This window comes from Solanum dulcamara, chromosome 8 (assembly GCF_947179165.1).
Source record: "Solanum dulcamara chromosome 8, daSolDulc1.2, whole genome shotgun sequence".
Taxonomy (NCBI): Eukaryota; Viridiplantae; Streptophyta; class Magnoliopsida; order Solanales; family Solanaceae; genus Solanum; species Solanum dulcamara.
In genome coordinates, this window is record NC_077244.1 from 35,812,197 (window position 1) to 35,825,928 (window position 13,732).

Sequence of the window (13,732 nt, forward strand, 5' to 3'; positions counted from 1 at the left end):
AATAAAGAACATAAGGTATGAACAACCATATCGTAGAATCATAGACATGTAGTGAGTTAAGAGAGTAACCTGTACATATGAGGGCCCTTTTAGGCCAGATGTCATGCATGCTTGTCTTATCATATAAAACATATCTTTTTCATATGCATAGAAAATAGAAGTCATATCACCGAACAACGTCGGCGTGCCCACATATTTCCCACATCCGGGCATCCCGCGTCCAGGATGAAAATTACTCCAACTGATCAGGTGGGAATGCGTCTATAGCGCCACATATACACCTCCCCATATCCCCCATATACATATACGTATACATATACATATAGACAGCATGCACGAGAGCCCAATGAAAGTCGTATATTTATCGGAGTGACGGAAGGTCGGTAACCTCCGATTGTATTATAGACTAACCATGGTCGCTTGGTCTCACCTTGAAGGGAAATTTATTATAGGATGAGACTATCAACGAAAGATAATATTAATATAACGTAGAATAAGGTCACAATCTTATAAGACGCCAAATCGTATACATATCCACATAGGACCAATTTCCAAGACTCGTAGAATAATCGGAATGAGCTATGATTCAAAATCAAGATAAGAGTCATGTCAAGTACCTTTCAAAAATTACCATGGATTATATCAAAATAAAACTTTTGGAATCATATACACGTATCTAAGCACGAGAAAATATCCTTTGGAAACTCAAGAAAATCGGCCATCCTAGTGGCTCTACGAATAAGACTTTCTTGAAATTGTATAAAATGCCATATACTTGTTTCATAAAAATCATGCCAAAAAGAAAGAGTAGCTCTATATATTTATGTCAAAACATGACAAGAGAAAGAAGGGTAAACCTTACATACATAAAGCCGCTTTTATCTTAGCCATCTTAGACATATTCTCATCCTCGACATCATCAATGTCGTTGTAAAACATATCCATCGTCATTGTCATAAAAGCTTGTAATATTGTAAACCTTTGTTTTGGAAAATCATAGACATTTTGGAAAAACATTGACGAATTATAGGAAAAGTAGTCATTTCCTTGGGACCGTTGACACCTAACTTTTGGAAACAAAGAAAATATGGAAGCACTTATGAAACCATAACATCGGAATCATGCCTTGAAAAAGAAGGGTAAGCCTCACATACTTATACCAAAGACATGTCAAAAGAAGGAACGGTTAGCTTCACATACCTTGTCCGCTTCCTTAGTCACCACAACTAACTCTTGGCCTTTCCAAAAATCTATAACAAGATTAATAAATGCCAACATTAGCTATAGGTATCCAAGAACCTCATTCTAAACTAACATTTTATCTATAAGTTGGAAGTTCACAAAATGTAGTTTATGAAAACATATGGGCCAAGGGATTGGGCTTGGAAAGAAATCAAAATAATAAGAGAGGCCCAATCATAAGTCATGGCCCAAAACAAAAGAAAAAGAAAAGGGAGATCCAAGCCCATATGATTTAGTCATGTTATAAAAGAATAGAAAGGGGCTAGTTAGTCATAAGGTCCTAGAACATTCAAGAAAAATCAAGTCTTCAAGAGAGAAAAGAAGAGACCGAAGCTAGAGACAAAAAGGGAAAAAAATTGCCAAGTTCTTCAATTTTGATCTAAAAATCTCGTCTTTCTCAAATTCTTACTAAGTTCAAGCTCCTCTTCAAAGGGGTATAATTGGGTAAGTGAGAGAACTACGATTGTGGCAAGTCGAAAATTGAAGAAAAGGTAAGAATTCTATCTTGTTATGTTATGGAAGAAATCTATGTGTTGAAGCTAGTAGAATTAAGTGGAAATCATGTAATTGTGATGTATGTGGGTGTGTGAACATGTGGGTTTGAAAGTGTGTGTGTGTGGCCATGTGGTGTGATGGTTGGAAGAAGAGGAGTTGAACTTTATTTAGCTTGTTAGTTGTGTCGTTATGGCGGTTATGGTGTAAGTAAAAGTTGAACAATTCGAGACGGCCTTGAAATTGGTTACAAGTGGTTATATGAAATTATGTGATTTTAGTATAGTCTTATGAAATCATGGAAGTGGAATTTTAATATGGGGATTATTGTTATTCTTAATGACTTTGGAGGAAAACAATGCGATTTGGTAGTTCCGTTGTGTTTGTAGAAGTTTTGGGTGGATTATGGTTTTGATAGAATTTTTGGTATATTGTATGGAATAATGTTAATTTCTTTCGAATTATGTTGAAATGGTCTTGAGCTAGTAAGTAATAAGAAATGTTGATATTAGTTTGAAGGTGTGAAGTTGGAGTAGAAATTGTGGCCTTATGTAATAAAAGAAAGAAGAAAGAAGAAAGAAGAAAAAGAAGAAAGACTACTAGAGTAAATTGTGTTTTGTAATAATTGTTAATGTTGTTGGTATGCTTGTGGGTGTTGTTGATATTTTGGCCGAGTTAAATTCTCGGAGGTGGTGTATTTACAGGGGAAGTGCTGTCGAAATTTCGGTAGACAAAATGTTAGTTTAGAATGAGGTTCTTGGATACCTATAGCTAATGTTGGCATTTATTAATCTTGTTATAGATTTTTGGAAAGGCCAAGAGTTAGGTGTGGTGACTAAGGAAGCGGACAAGGTATGTGAAGCTAACTGTTCCTTCTTTTGGCATGTCTTTGGTATAAGTATGTAAGGCTTACCCTTCTTTTTCAAGGCATGATTCCGATGTTATGGTTTCATAAGTGCTTCCATATTTTCTTTGTTTCCAAAAGTTAGGTGTCAACGGTCCCAAGGAAATGACTACTTTTCCTATAATCCGTCAATGTTTTTCCAAAATGTCTATGATTTTCCAAAACAAAGGTTTACAATATTACAAGCTTTTATGACAATGACGATGGATATGTTTTACAACGACATTGACGATGTTGAGGATGAGAATATGTCTAAGATGGCTAAGATAAAATCGGCTTTATGTATGTAAGGTTTACCCTTCTTTCTCTTGGCATATTTTGACATAAATATATAGAGCTACTCTTTCTTTTTGGCATGATTTTTATGAAACAAGTATATGGCATTTTATACAATTTCAAGAAAGTCTTATTCGTAGAGCCACTAGGATGGCCGATTTTCTTGAGTTTCCAAAGGATATTTTCTCGTGCTTAGATACGTGTATATGATTCCAAAAGTTTTATTTTGATATAATCCATGGTAATTTTTGAAAGGGTCTTGACATGACTCTTATCTTGATTTTGAATCATAGCTCATTCCGATTATTCTACGAGTCTTGAAAATTGGTCCTATGTGGATATGTATACGATTTGGCGTCTTATAAGATTGTGACCTTATTCTACGTTCTCTTAATATTATCTTTCGTTGATAGTCTCATCCTATAATAATTGTCCCTTCAAGGTGAGACCAAGCGACCATGGTTAGTCTATAATACAATTGGAGGTTACCGACGTTCTGTCACTCCGATAAATATACGACTTTCGTTGGGCTCTCGTGCATGCTGTCTATATGTATATGTATACGTATATGTATATGGGGGATATGGGGAGGTGTATATGTGGCGCTATAGACGCATTCCCACCTGATCAGTTGGAGTAATTTTCATCCTAGACGCGGGATGCCCGGACGCGGGAAATATGTGGGCACGCCGACGTTGTTTGGTGATATGACTTCTATTTTCTATGCATATGAAAAAGATATGTTTTATATGATAAGACAAGCATGCATGGCATCTGGCCTAAAAGGGCCCTCATATGTACAGGTTACTCTCTTAACTCACTATATGTCTATGATTCTACGATATGGTTGTTCGTACCTTATGTTCTTTATTATGCTGATTTTCATGCCTTACATACTCGGTACATTACTCGTACTGACCCCCTTTTCATTGGGGGCTGCGTTTCATGCCACGCAGGTACACATAGACAAGTAGAAGTTACTATAGAAGATGTTCCAGCGGGGTTAGCAACTTCACTTGTTCCTAGAGTGCTGCCGAGTCAGAGTATATGCGCTATGATGTTTCATTCGAAATTAGAGACTTTACAGACAAAGTTGTGGGTATAGAGTGTCAGCTTTGTAAGCGGCGTCACCAGCCGATATGTTATTATGTCGTATGTTATGAGTTTTATGGGATGATAGATTTTGGAAAAAAATAATTCACGAAGCTTAGTTATGTTTTTCATTTCTTGTTGATGTAAAAGTCTAAGAGATTAAGTATGTACTATGAAGCAGCGGGTTCGCTCGGCTCCAAGCATGGGGTCGGGTGCCCATCACACCCTGTTGAGATCGGGGTGTGACAGTTAAAGTTAAAGAAATGAATGAAGTTGACGGAGTTCTACCTGGCAAGTAGTCTCCCCGGCCAACATAGGGGGTTATGTTGGATTCCATGTAATAGCTCGCATGGTCTTAAATGTTGGGTATGGTTAATTTCCCACAAAATGAATGTTTTAAAGGATATATATATGATTTATTATGCATACATTAAATTATGTTCCATATTACATAAATGTTTTAATGTTTCCTCAATGTTCATGCATCCTTACATACTTAGTACATTCAAAGTACTAACGCATACTCTTTTGCCTACATGATATCACCATGTAGGGATCAGTACTCCTCCTCGTTCTCCTCCACGTGGCTAGTTGAGACTTCGTTTGAAGACTACTTTTGGTGAGTTCCCATGTTCCGGGAACAATACTCCTTTATATTTCTAACTTATGATATGTTAAGACGTTTTACTATGAAATTTCTTCTATTATGATTGAGGGTGAGCTAGGGACTTGTCTTAGCCCCGTTAAATCAAATAGTTAGAGGTATTGTTGGACATATGTAAGTTGAAGATTTATTATGATTTCCGCTTGTTTATTTATCATCATTACCTATGAAAGGCTAAAAGAATGCTAAGGGGCTTGTTTGAGGTACTTTCGGGTTCCTCATTCGCCATGTCACGTCTAGGCCCTAGGCTTGGGTCGTGAAAATTACCCCTCTCTTTATCATCAAGTTAACACCACTTTCTATCAAACCTCAACACATATGACATGAATACATGATCCTACAAGCTTTAGAATAGATTTAGAAATTCACTTGCCTCGAATCAGATCTCACAAGTCCAAAACTTGAGCCTTGCCCTTACGTTGGCGCTTCGAATCAAGATAATCTATTCAAATATGCAATCTCAATAAGAACACGAGTCTAACGATTCTCAAATCAACATTTTGAAAAATTGGGATGAAACAGATCAAAAATATCTGAAAAACTCAATTTCGAAAACGAAAAGAAAATCCAAAATTTTATTACATGAAAACGATCCTTGAAGTATTTAGAAACTAATATTGAAAACCAATTTGAATTTGGAGTTGAAATCAGACCCCAACCATTAACTTTACTAAAATCCATGTTCTTGAGAAAGCTCCCAATATCCGAATCTGAAATCCCAACTCATATCTGAAATATTTCGTAGAAAATATCCTATCCATGTTTAGTAAAGTTCAAATATAAAATTTCATAAAAAATAGAATTAAAATCATCCTTAAAATCTTCAATTTAACAAACTTTACCTTTATCAAAAAATTCCAAATCATACGCGGTTAATATGATGAAAATAATTGATGAATCAACAAGTATATGCCAAAATCAGTTTACCCATAACACAAGAATCCTAAATATGTCTTTTTCATCAAAAAAGAAGTCCAAATCGATAAAAATTCAATTTTCCCCAAGAAATTTACGGATAAAAAAAGAAAACCAGATGAAGAAATTGTGAAAAATTATCGAATTGGGGATTCTATTCTAACCCCCATATTATATTAAGAAGAAATCCACAAGAATCACTCCATTAAGAGCTTTAGAACTCTCGATATGCTCAAAATATCAAATGAACACAGTCTAAATTTATATACCTTTACAACTCTATTTGCACCAGAAAATCTGCAATTTATTTTTTCACTAAAAAAGCCGTAAATCCCTCATACGATAGAGAAATGACCCAATTAGTTTTTCTAAATGTCCTAAATAATGATACAGACTTGTTCCTTCAATCGAAACTCGATTTTGAACTCCTTTGCCCAGTAAAATATCATTTTCTGCTTAGTAAACAATTATTTCTTATTTGCGATAAAATTCCAATCTCGGCTTAGCAAAAATATATCAAATTTTGTAGATAGGTCATATAATTCATGCTAAAAATTTTAGAAGTTTCGAAATAATTTTTCGATCTTTAAAACTAATAATAAACCTTTTAGTTGTCACATTTGCTGAAACAGTGTCAAACCACTCAAGAAGCTTAAAAACTCATCTGAAACTTTCCAAACACAAACCAAATATGCTACTAACTTGGGAATGATATTTTGGATTAAATGGAACCGACAGAATTTAAATTCGAGATCTCCTAGACCCGAAACTCGAAAAGTCGCAACTAAACTAATTTAGGCCTCCAAAATACCAAAATGAGTTCGGGACTTTCAAAAAATACAGCGACGCCCTTTCTAGAGTTAGAATCACCTCCGAAAATCATTGAAACTATCAGAAATCCAATTCGAGCATCCGAACCCCAAATGTTGATCAAAGTCAAACTTGGATCAAACTTTAACTCAATTTCCAACTTTGTACCTAAATTCCACGTTCCAACTGCAAATCTAATTCCGACAACTCTCCATGACCGATTTCCACATCTGGAACTGATAGAATCGACACAATTTCATTTCGAGGCTCGAAACTTCAAATGACTTCGAAATTCAAAATTTGACAACTTAAGCCTTCAAAACTCATTTCTCTAGCAAAACTTCAACTTTTCACCAGATTTCCAAAAATCAACTTTCAAACTCAATCTAAAATAACTCGGGGCAACTGAAGGGAGAGGTAAATGATAATTTTATCGAAAATGTTGAAAATGACCTTCAGGGTCATTACACAGGAACCCTAAGTCCATCACTTTTCTGAATTTTTTTACAAATAAATTTAAAAAATAGTGACGTTGTCTTTCGCTTTATATTAAATAATTAAAAAAAATAAAAAATTAAACGACGCATTCTGTCATTCTCAAGTTATTTTTTCAAAAAATAAAATAAAATTAGGGGTGACACAGTCCGTCACTTTTGAAAAAGCGTCGAGCAAAAAAACGACTTCTCAAAGTTAGAGTTCCTAACGTTTTTTTAAAATAACAAAGTAGACATTCACTATAACACAATAAATATATTTATAACAATCATAATATTTTTGTAGGAATCTAAATGTTTTTCAATAAGAACATAATGAAAAGCGTAGAATTAATTATTTTTAAAGTGTTTCATTTTTTAAAAAGATTAATTAAAGAATAAGAAAAGAAAAGAAACGTAGAGACTATACCATTGTGGCTATTATCCTTTTCGTCATGAGTCTGTCAAATGATCCTTTTAATTTGATTGTGTTATTAAGCACACCTTGACACTTCAGACGGTTGTAATGCTCCCTTAGTTTTTTTTATTTGTCAAATTTATTTCATTAGAGATAATTTAATTAATTTTTAAAATTAAATTAAATAATTTCAATTCAATAATTTTAATTTTAAATTTAAGTGATCAAAAATTATAAGAAAAATATTATAAGGTGTCATTCTTCGAATATTAATATGATAAAAAATATTTATTAAAGTCCCTATAAATTGATTCTCAAAATACGAACGGACAAAGGAAATAAAATTAAATAATTTCAATTCAATAATTTTAATTTTAAATTTAAATAATCAAAAATTATAAAAAAAATATTATAAAGTGTAATTCTTCTTATATTAATATGATGAAAAATATTTATTAAAATTTATATAAATTGATTCTCAAAATACGAAGGGAGAAAGGAAATAGTTATCATTAAGGATAATTTTTTCTTTTTAAAAAAAGTTGTAGATTTCTAAATAAATGATAATATGGATGAAACTGACAACAGCGCTGCTATTTTCTCCTCTTTATCAAATTCTTTGGGGAGCAAGACAAGTGGAGCTTATGTCATGTCATTATCGAATCAACTGTTGTAAATGCAGCTAGTCATCATCTTATGATGAACGAATCTGATTCCTTCCACATTCCATTAAAAATGAATTTAATAGTTGCGTTTGGAGCAACCACAATATTTGTTACGTTTCAATTTGTTTGTATTAATTTAATTAAACATGAAATTAAAAAAAAAATTAATTTTTTTTGTATAGTCCTACATTAAAAACATATAATATATCAAAATAATTTTTAATTTTGTAATTTCTACGATATCAAACATTAAAATAAAAAACTTGCCAAAGTAAAAAAATTAAAAGATATTTTCTTTTAAACAGATTAAAATATGATCCTATATATAGCATGGTAAAAGCAATACTCTTCTGTAGTTAAATAACAATTAGTGATGATGGATGCCAATAAGGTGGAGATCATATCCAAAGAAATGATCAAACCATCACTCCCAACTCCTCCTCCCCTTAGAATCCACAAATTATCACTTCTTGATCAAATCTCACCTCCAGTTTTCATCCCTCTAATTTTCTTCTACCAAAATGATCAACTTTTGTTTCATGACAAGTTAGAGTCATTAAAGCAATCTCTATCCCATGCTTTAATTCGATTTTATCCGTTGGCTGGAAGGCTTAATAACAACAAATATTCCATTGATTGCAATGATGCTGGAGTCCAGTTTATTGTAGCACAAGTTCATGGTTATAACCTCTCAGAGTTTATACAAACTCCAAAAATGGAACAACTAAGAGAATTCCTCCCAAGTGTACACGAAAATGACGATGATGATGTCCTTCTAGCAGTCCAAGTTAATTTATTTGAATGTGATGAAGGGATTGCAATAGGTGTGTGCATGTCACACAAAGTTGGTGATGGCTCATCCATAGTAACATTCATCAATTCATGGGCAGCTATTGCCCGAGGCCACGGAGGTGACGAGGATATCGTGCAACCTAATTTTAACTTGGCAAGTACTCTTTTTCCTCCAATAGATTTGTCTAATTCAAGTTTCAAACCATCCATAGGGATGGTAAAAAAGGAAAAGATTTTCACAACGAGGAGATTTGTTTTCGATAAGAAAAAACTTGATGCACTTAAGAAATCAGCTTCATCGCGATCACTAGTGAAGAATCCAACACGTGTGGAAGCACTATCGGCGTTTTTATGGAAGGAGGCTTTGAAATTGAACAAAGATTGTAATAAGAAGTTGTCTGCTGCCGTGCATGCGGTGAATATAAGGTCGAGAATGAATAATCCAAACATATCGGATTACTTCTTTGGGAACTTATGGACAGCTGCACTGGCATTTTCAGAAATTGGAGGAAGTAGTAGTAATACTGATGATGATTTGGTGTACAAGTTGAGAAATGCAATAAGAAAAATTGATAGTGATTATGTTAAGATGTTACAAAACGGACAAGACTTTATAAAACATGTGGGTAAATTAGTGGAGCTGTTTTCAAAGGGGGAAGTTGAGTTTTTTAATTTTACAAGTTGGTGTAGGTTTCCTGTGTATGCAGTGGATTTTGGATGGGGAAAGCCCGTATGGGTATGCACTACCACTTTCCCATATGAGAATATGATCATATTTCTGACTACAAAATGTGGGGAAGGAATAGAAGCATGGGTTAATATGCTCGAAGATGATGACGACTTTATCGGAAAGAGTCTCTCTATTATTGTAAAGTAGGGCAAGATTGTGTATGCATCACCTTTCTTAGACTTCACTTATCACAAGTATATTAATTGTTGTTGTTGTAGTTACTATTGTGACAACCCTAATTAATTGTCACAATATCTTTTTCTAATAATTAAAATATTTTAGATATAAACTGTGTAAAAGAATAAGGACACAGTAAAAGTGTGGAGTATTATTGTCTATGCTTGTAATTTTTCTAGTAGCTAGAAATAATAAAGTATTTAGGGAAAATTGTGATTTTGGTCGAAGTGTTATTGTTTAATTCCATTTTTGATCTTTGTATTATTATAAGTGTGCCTTTTTGGTCCTTAAGCTAACCAAACTAACAGCACTAAATGGAAAACTTGATGAGATACAGAACTAAAACCCAGAAATTGATACAAAAGAAATAAATAGACACTACCCAAAAGAGAATTTTTAGAAGGCAATAGATTTTTCTTTTAGCGGCAATATTTATTGCCACAAATGCATTTATCGGCATTTAATTAAATGTCATTGAATCCAATGTCGCTAAAGCTTTTAGTGGCATTAATGTCGAGTGCCGGTAAAGACCCTTATTATTCCCGCTAAAAGTAATTACTTTTAGCGGCCATTACTATTGTCATTAAAGCTACCGTAGAAATTTAATATCAAGCATATATGTGGCTTTTGTTATTGCCTACAAAGATAATAATTGTCACTAAAGGAAACCCTCTTTTATAGCATCAAAAATAAAATTATCAAAATTACACACGCAGATCATGTGCTGCAGTGTGCTCATCCTAAGAAACCATTAAAGAGCATAGGGAAAGCTTTTAGAGGAAGATATTTTGGGAATGAATTCAACTGCTTCATTCAGATGATTAAGGTCCTATATATACACATCAATCAGCTAACCTCATCATAACTAACTAACAAACTCTAACAAGAAAGTTACAGCTAGAGTGCTAGCTGGATAAATCAGCTAACCAACCATCCTAACTAATTGACTATAACTAACTCTAATTACCATTCTGATTTTCAATACTCCCCCTCAAGCTGGAGGGTCAAGGATGTTAAACACTCCAAGCTTGCCAAGTAGATGCTTGTGTTGGATGCTAGTAAGGCTTTTGGTCAGTAGATCTGCCTGTTGTTCTTTAGTATTCACATAGATAACCTTGACAATTCCTTCTTTGATTTTGTCTCTAACAAAGTGACAATCAATCTCAATATGCTTGGTCCTTTCATAAAAGATTTGATTCCCAGAAATTTGGATCGCAGATTTGTTGTCACAAAAGACAGTAATTGGTATGTTAACATGTACATTCAACTCCCGAAATGACCCCTTCGACCAAGTTAACTCTTCTACAGCTACAGCAAGACTTCTATACTCAGCCTTTGCTGAGCTTCTGGACATAGTTTGCTGATTTTTTGACTTTCAAGAAATTAAAAAATCCCCAAACTTGACTGCAAACCCAGTAACTGATCTTCTGATATTTGGACATGCAACGCAATCAGAATCACACCAACAAGTATGTTGTTGAGTGTCTCTAGATTGCAGTGATATGCCTTGACCTGGTCCATTCTTTAGGTATCTAACACATCTTAATGCAGCTTCGCAATGTGACTTCTTGGGCATCTGCATAAACTGACTCAAGTTCTGCACTGAGAAGCTAATATTAGGTCTTGTTATGATCACATAGAGTAATTTGCCAATCAGCCTTTGATAAGCACTGATATCACTCAATAGTTCATCTCCTATGGCATTGCGGGCTACATCATACTCATGTGTAGTGAGTTTTTGGTTGAACTCCAAGGTGTAATAGCTGGCTTTGATCCACTCAGTCCCATTTCAGAAATAAGTTTTGTCATATACTTCCTTTGGTTTAACAATACACCTCTTGCTGATCTCAGAACTTCAATTCCAAGGAAATATTTTAGTTCCCCCAAGTCTTTCATTTTGAGCTTATGATTTAGGACATGTTTGACTTTCTCAATCAAAAGCATTGCTACTACCAGTGATCAAGAGGTCATCAATATATACTAACACAATCAAAATATCATCTTGTTCCTTCACGGTAAAAAGTGAATAATTATGATTGTTTTGTGAGAAACCTGCATCCACCAAAGCATCTGTTAACTTGATATTCCATTGTCTTGAAGCCCGCTTCAAGCCATATAGTGACTTCAACAACTTGCATATTCTAGTTTCCCCCTGGCTTCTAAAATCTTCTGGCATCTCCATGTACACCTCTTCTTGAAGATCACCTTGCAAAAAGGCATTACACACCTCCATCTGCAATAGGTTCCATCCTCTACAGGTTTCCAAAGCTATGACAGATCTTACTGCTCCCATCTTGGCCACAGTGGAGAAAGTGTCATGGTATTCTACGCCTTCCCTTTGACTGTAATCCTTGGCTACAAGTCTTTCCTTGAACCTTTCAACATCACTACTTGCTTTGTATTTCATTTTGTAAATCCACTTAGATCTCACTGTATTCTTTCAAGCTGGTAATGGTATCACCTCCCAAGTTTTGTTATCTTCCGGGGCTTGCACTTCCTGTTTCATGGCATCTATCCATCTTGGATCCTTGGCAGCATCTTTGAATCTCTGTGGTTCCACTAACTGTAAAAATTTGGTCAAATAGCATTGGTACTTTTTGGATATCTTCTCATAGGAAATGTTTGCAATGGGTTATAAACTAGTGCTTCCTTTTTTCTTGACATCATAGTCTTTCATCCATATGGGTTCCTTCACTTGTCTAGTTGATTTTCTGATACATGGAGTTGATTGTGTATTCCATTCTTTTGCATGTTCATCATCTTGTGTATTATCAGTCACAGGATCAGCATCTTGTGTATTATCAGCCACAAGATTTTGAGGTGTTGTATTATCCTAAACTTCATCAAGACTGGTCATAATCACTACCTGTATTATCCTAAACTTCATCAGACTGGTCATAATCACTACTTGAAACATTTGGTGCATGGGAAGAAATTTCTACAAATTCACTAACTTCCACTCTTCCTTGATCATTTGAAACATTCATCAAAAGAGAGAATTGCACCAACTCTTGCTCCATGGGCATGCAATGGTTCTCCAGTGACATTTCATTTTTCTTCTTCCTGTAAGGAAATATATTTTCTCTAAACTAAACATCCCTGCTAACAAAGAAAAGGTTAGTGGTGAGATCTAACAGTATGTATCCCTTTTGTGTCTCTGAGTATCCTATTAGGACTGCTTACCTTGCTCTTTTTGCAAATTTATCATGTTTGATTAGGTTTGAAGCATAGCACAAGCAACGAAACACTCTGAGATGCTGCATATGATTCTTCTTCTTATACAGAAGCACACAAGGGGTGTGTCCTTGAAGCACCTTGGAAGGTAGCCTATTAATAAGATAAACTGCAGCCTTCACACTCAAACCCCAATATCTAATGGGCACATCTGCATGAAATCTCAAAGCACTGACTATGCTCATGATGTGTCTGTGTTTCCTATCAACCATTCCATTTTGTTGTGGTGTGTGGACACAACTACTTTGGTGTACAATTCCATGTTCATTTAACAAATCATTACTTTGAGTGTTGAAGAATTCAGTTCCATTATCAGATCTTACAACTTTAACAGCTGCATCAAATTGCTTTCTGACCATAGACAGGAAAACTTTTAAAGCAACTATATGACTTCAGACTTTAACGACAGTAAGTGTACCCAAGTAAATCTAGTATGATCATCAATAATTGTCAAAAAAATAGGATTTCTTATCAAGTGTTGCAATTTTATAAGGGCCCCATAGGTCCAAATGTACAAGTTGACATGGAAATTCACTTCTTCAACTACTAGTTAGGAAATGTAACCTAGTTTGTTTAGCCTTGGGACATACAGAACAATTCTCATGTACATAGCTATTACATTTGCCTTTTAATACATCTATTTGTTGCTTGACTGACATGGAAGGATTTCCAAGTCTCATATGTCATAAGTTGTACTTTCTTGAAGTGTCATCTATTGCTTCTGCTGCTACATTTATTCGTACAGACCAGTGTTTTATTGTTCTCTCTCCTATCTGTTTCTTGGCTCTTCCTGACCTAAAAATGTACAGTCCATATCGTTCCTTACCAATTCCCCTTACCTTGCTACT

The 13,732-nt window shown here is 34.5% G+C and overlaps 1 protein-coding gene across 1 annotated transcript; it reads left to right on the plus strand.

The window, feature by feature from the left end:
• The first annotated feature begins 8,285 nt into the window (after positions 1 to 8,285).
• Positions 8,286 to 9,914, plus strand: LOC129899589 (stemmadenine O-acetyltransferase-like). The gene has a single exon (XM_055974595.1). It carries the CDS (start codon positions 8,325 to 8,327, stop codon positions 9,618 to 9,620), a length of 1,296 nt encoding a protein of 431 aa, XP_055830570.1. The 5' UTR covers positions 8,286 to 8,324; the 3' UTR covers positions 9,621 to 9,914.
• The last annotated feature ends 3,818 nt before the right edge of the window (positions 9,915 to 13,732 follow it).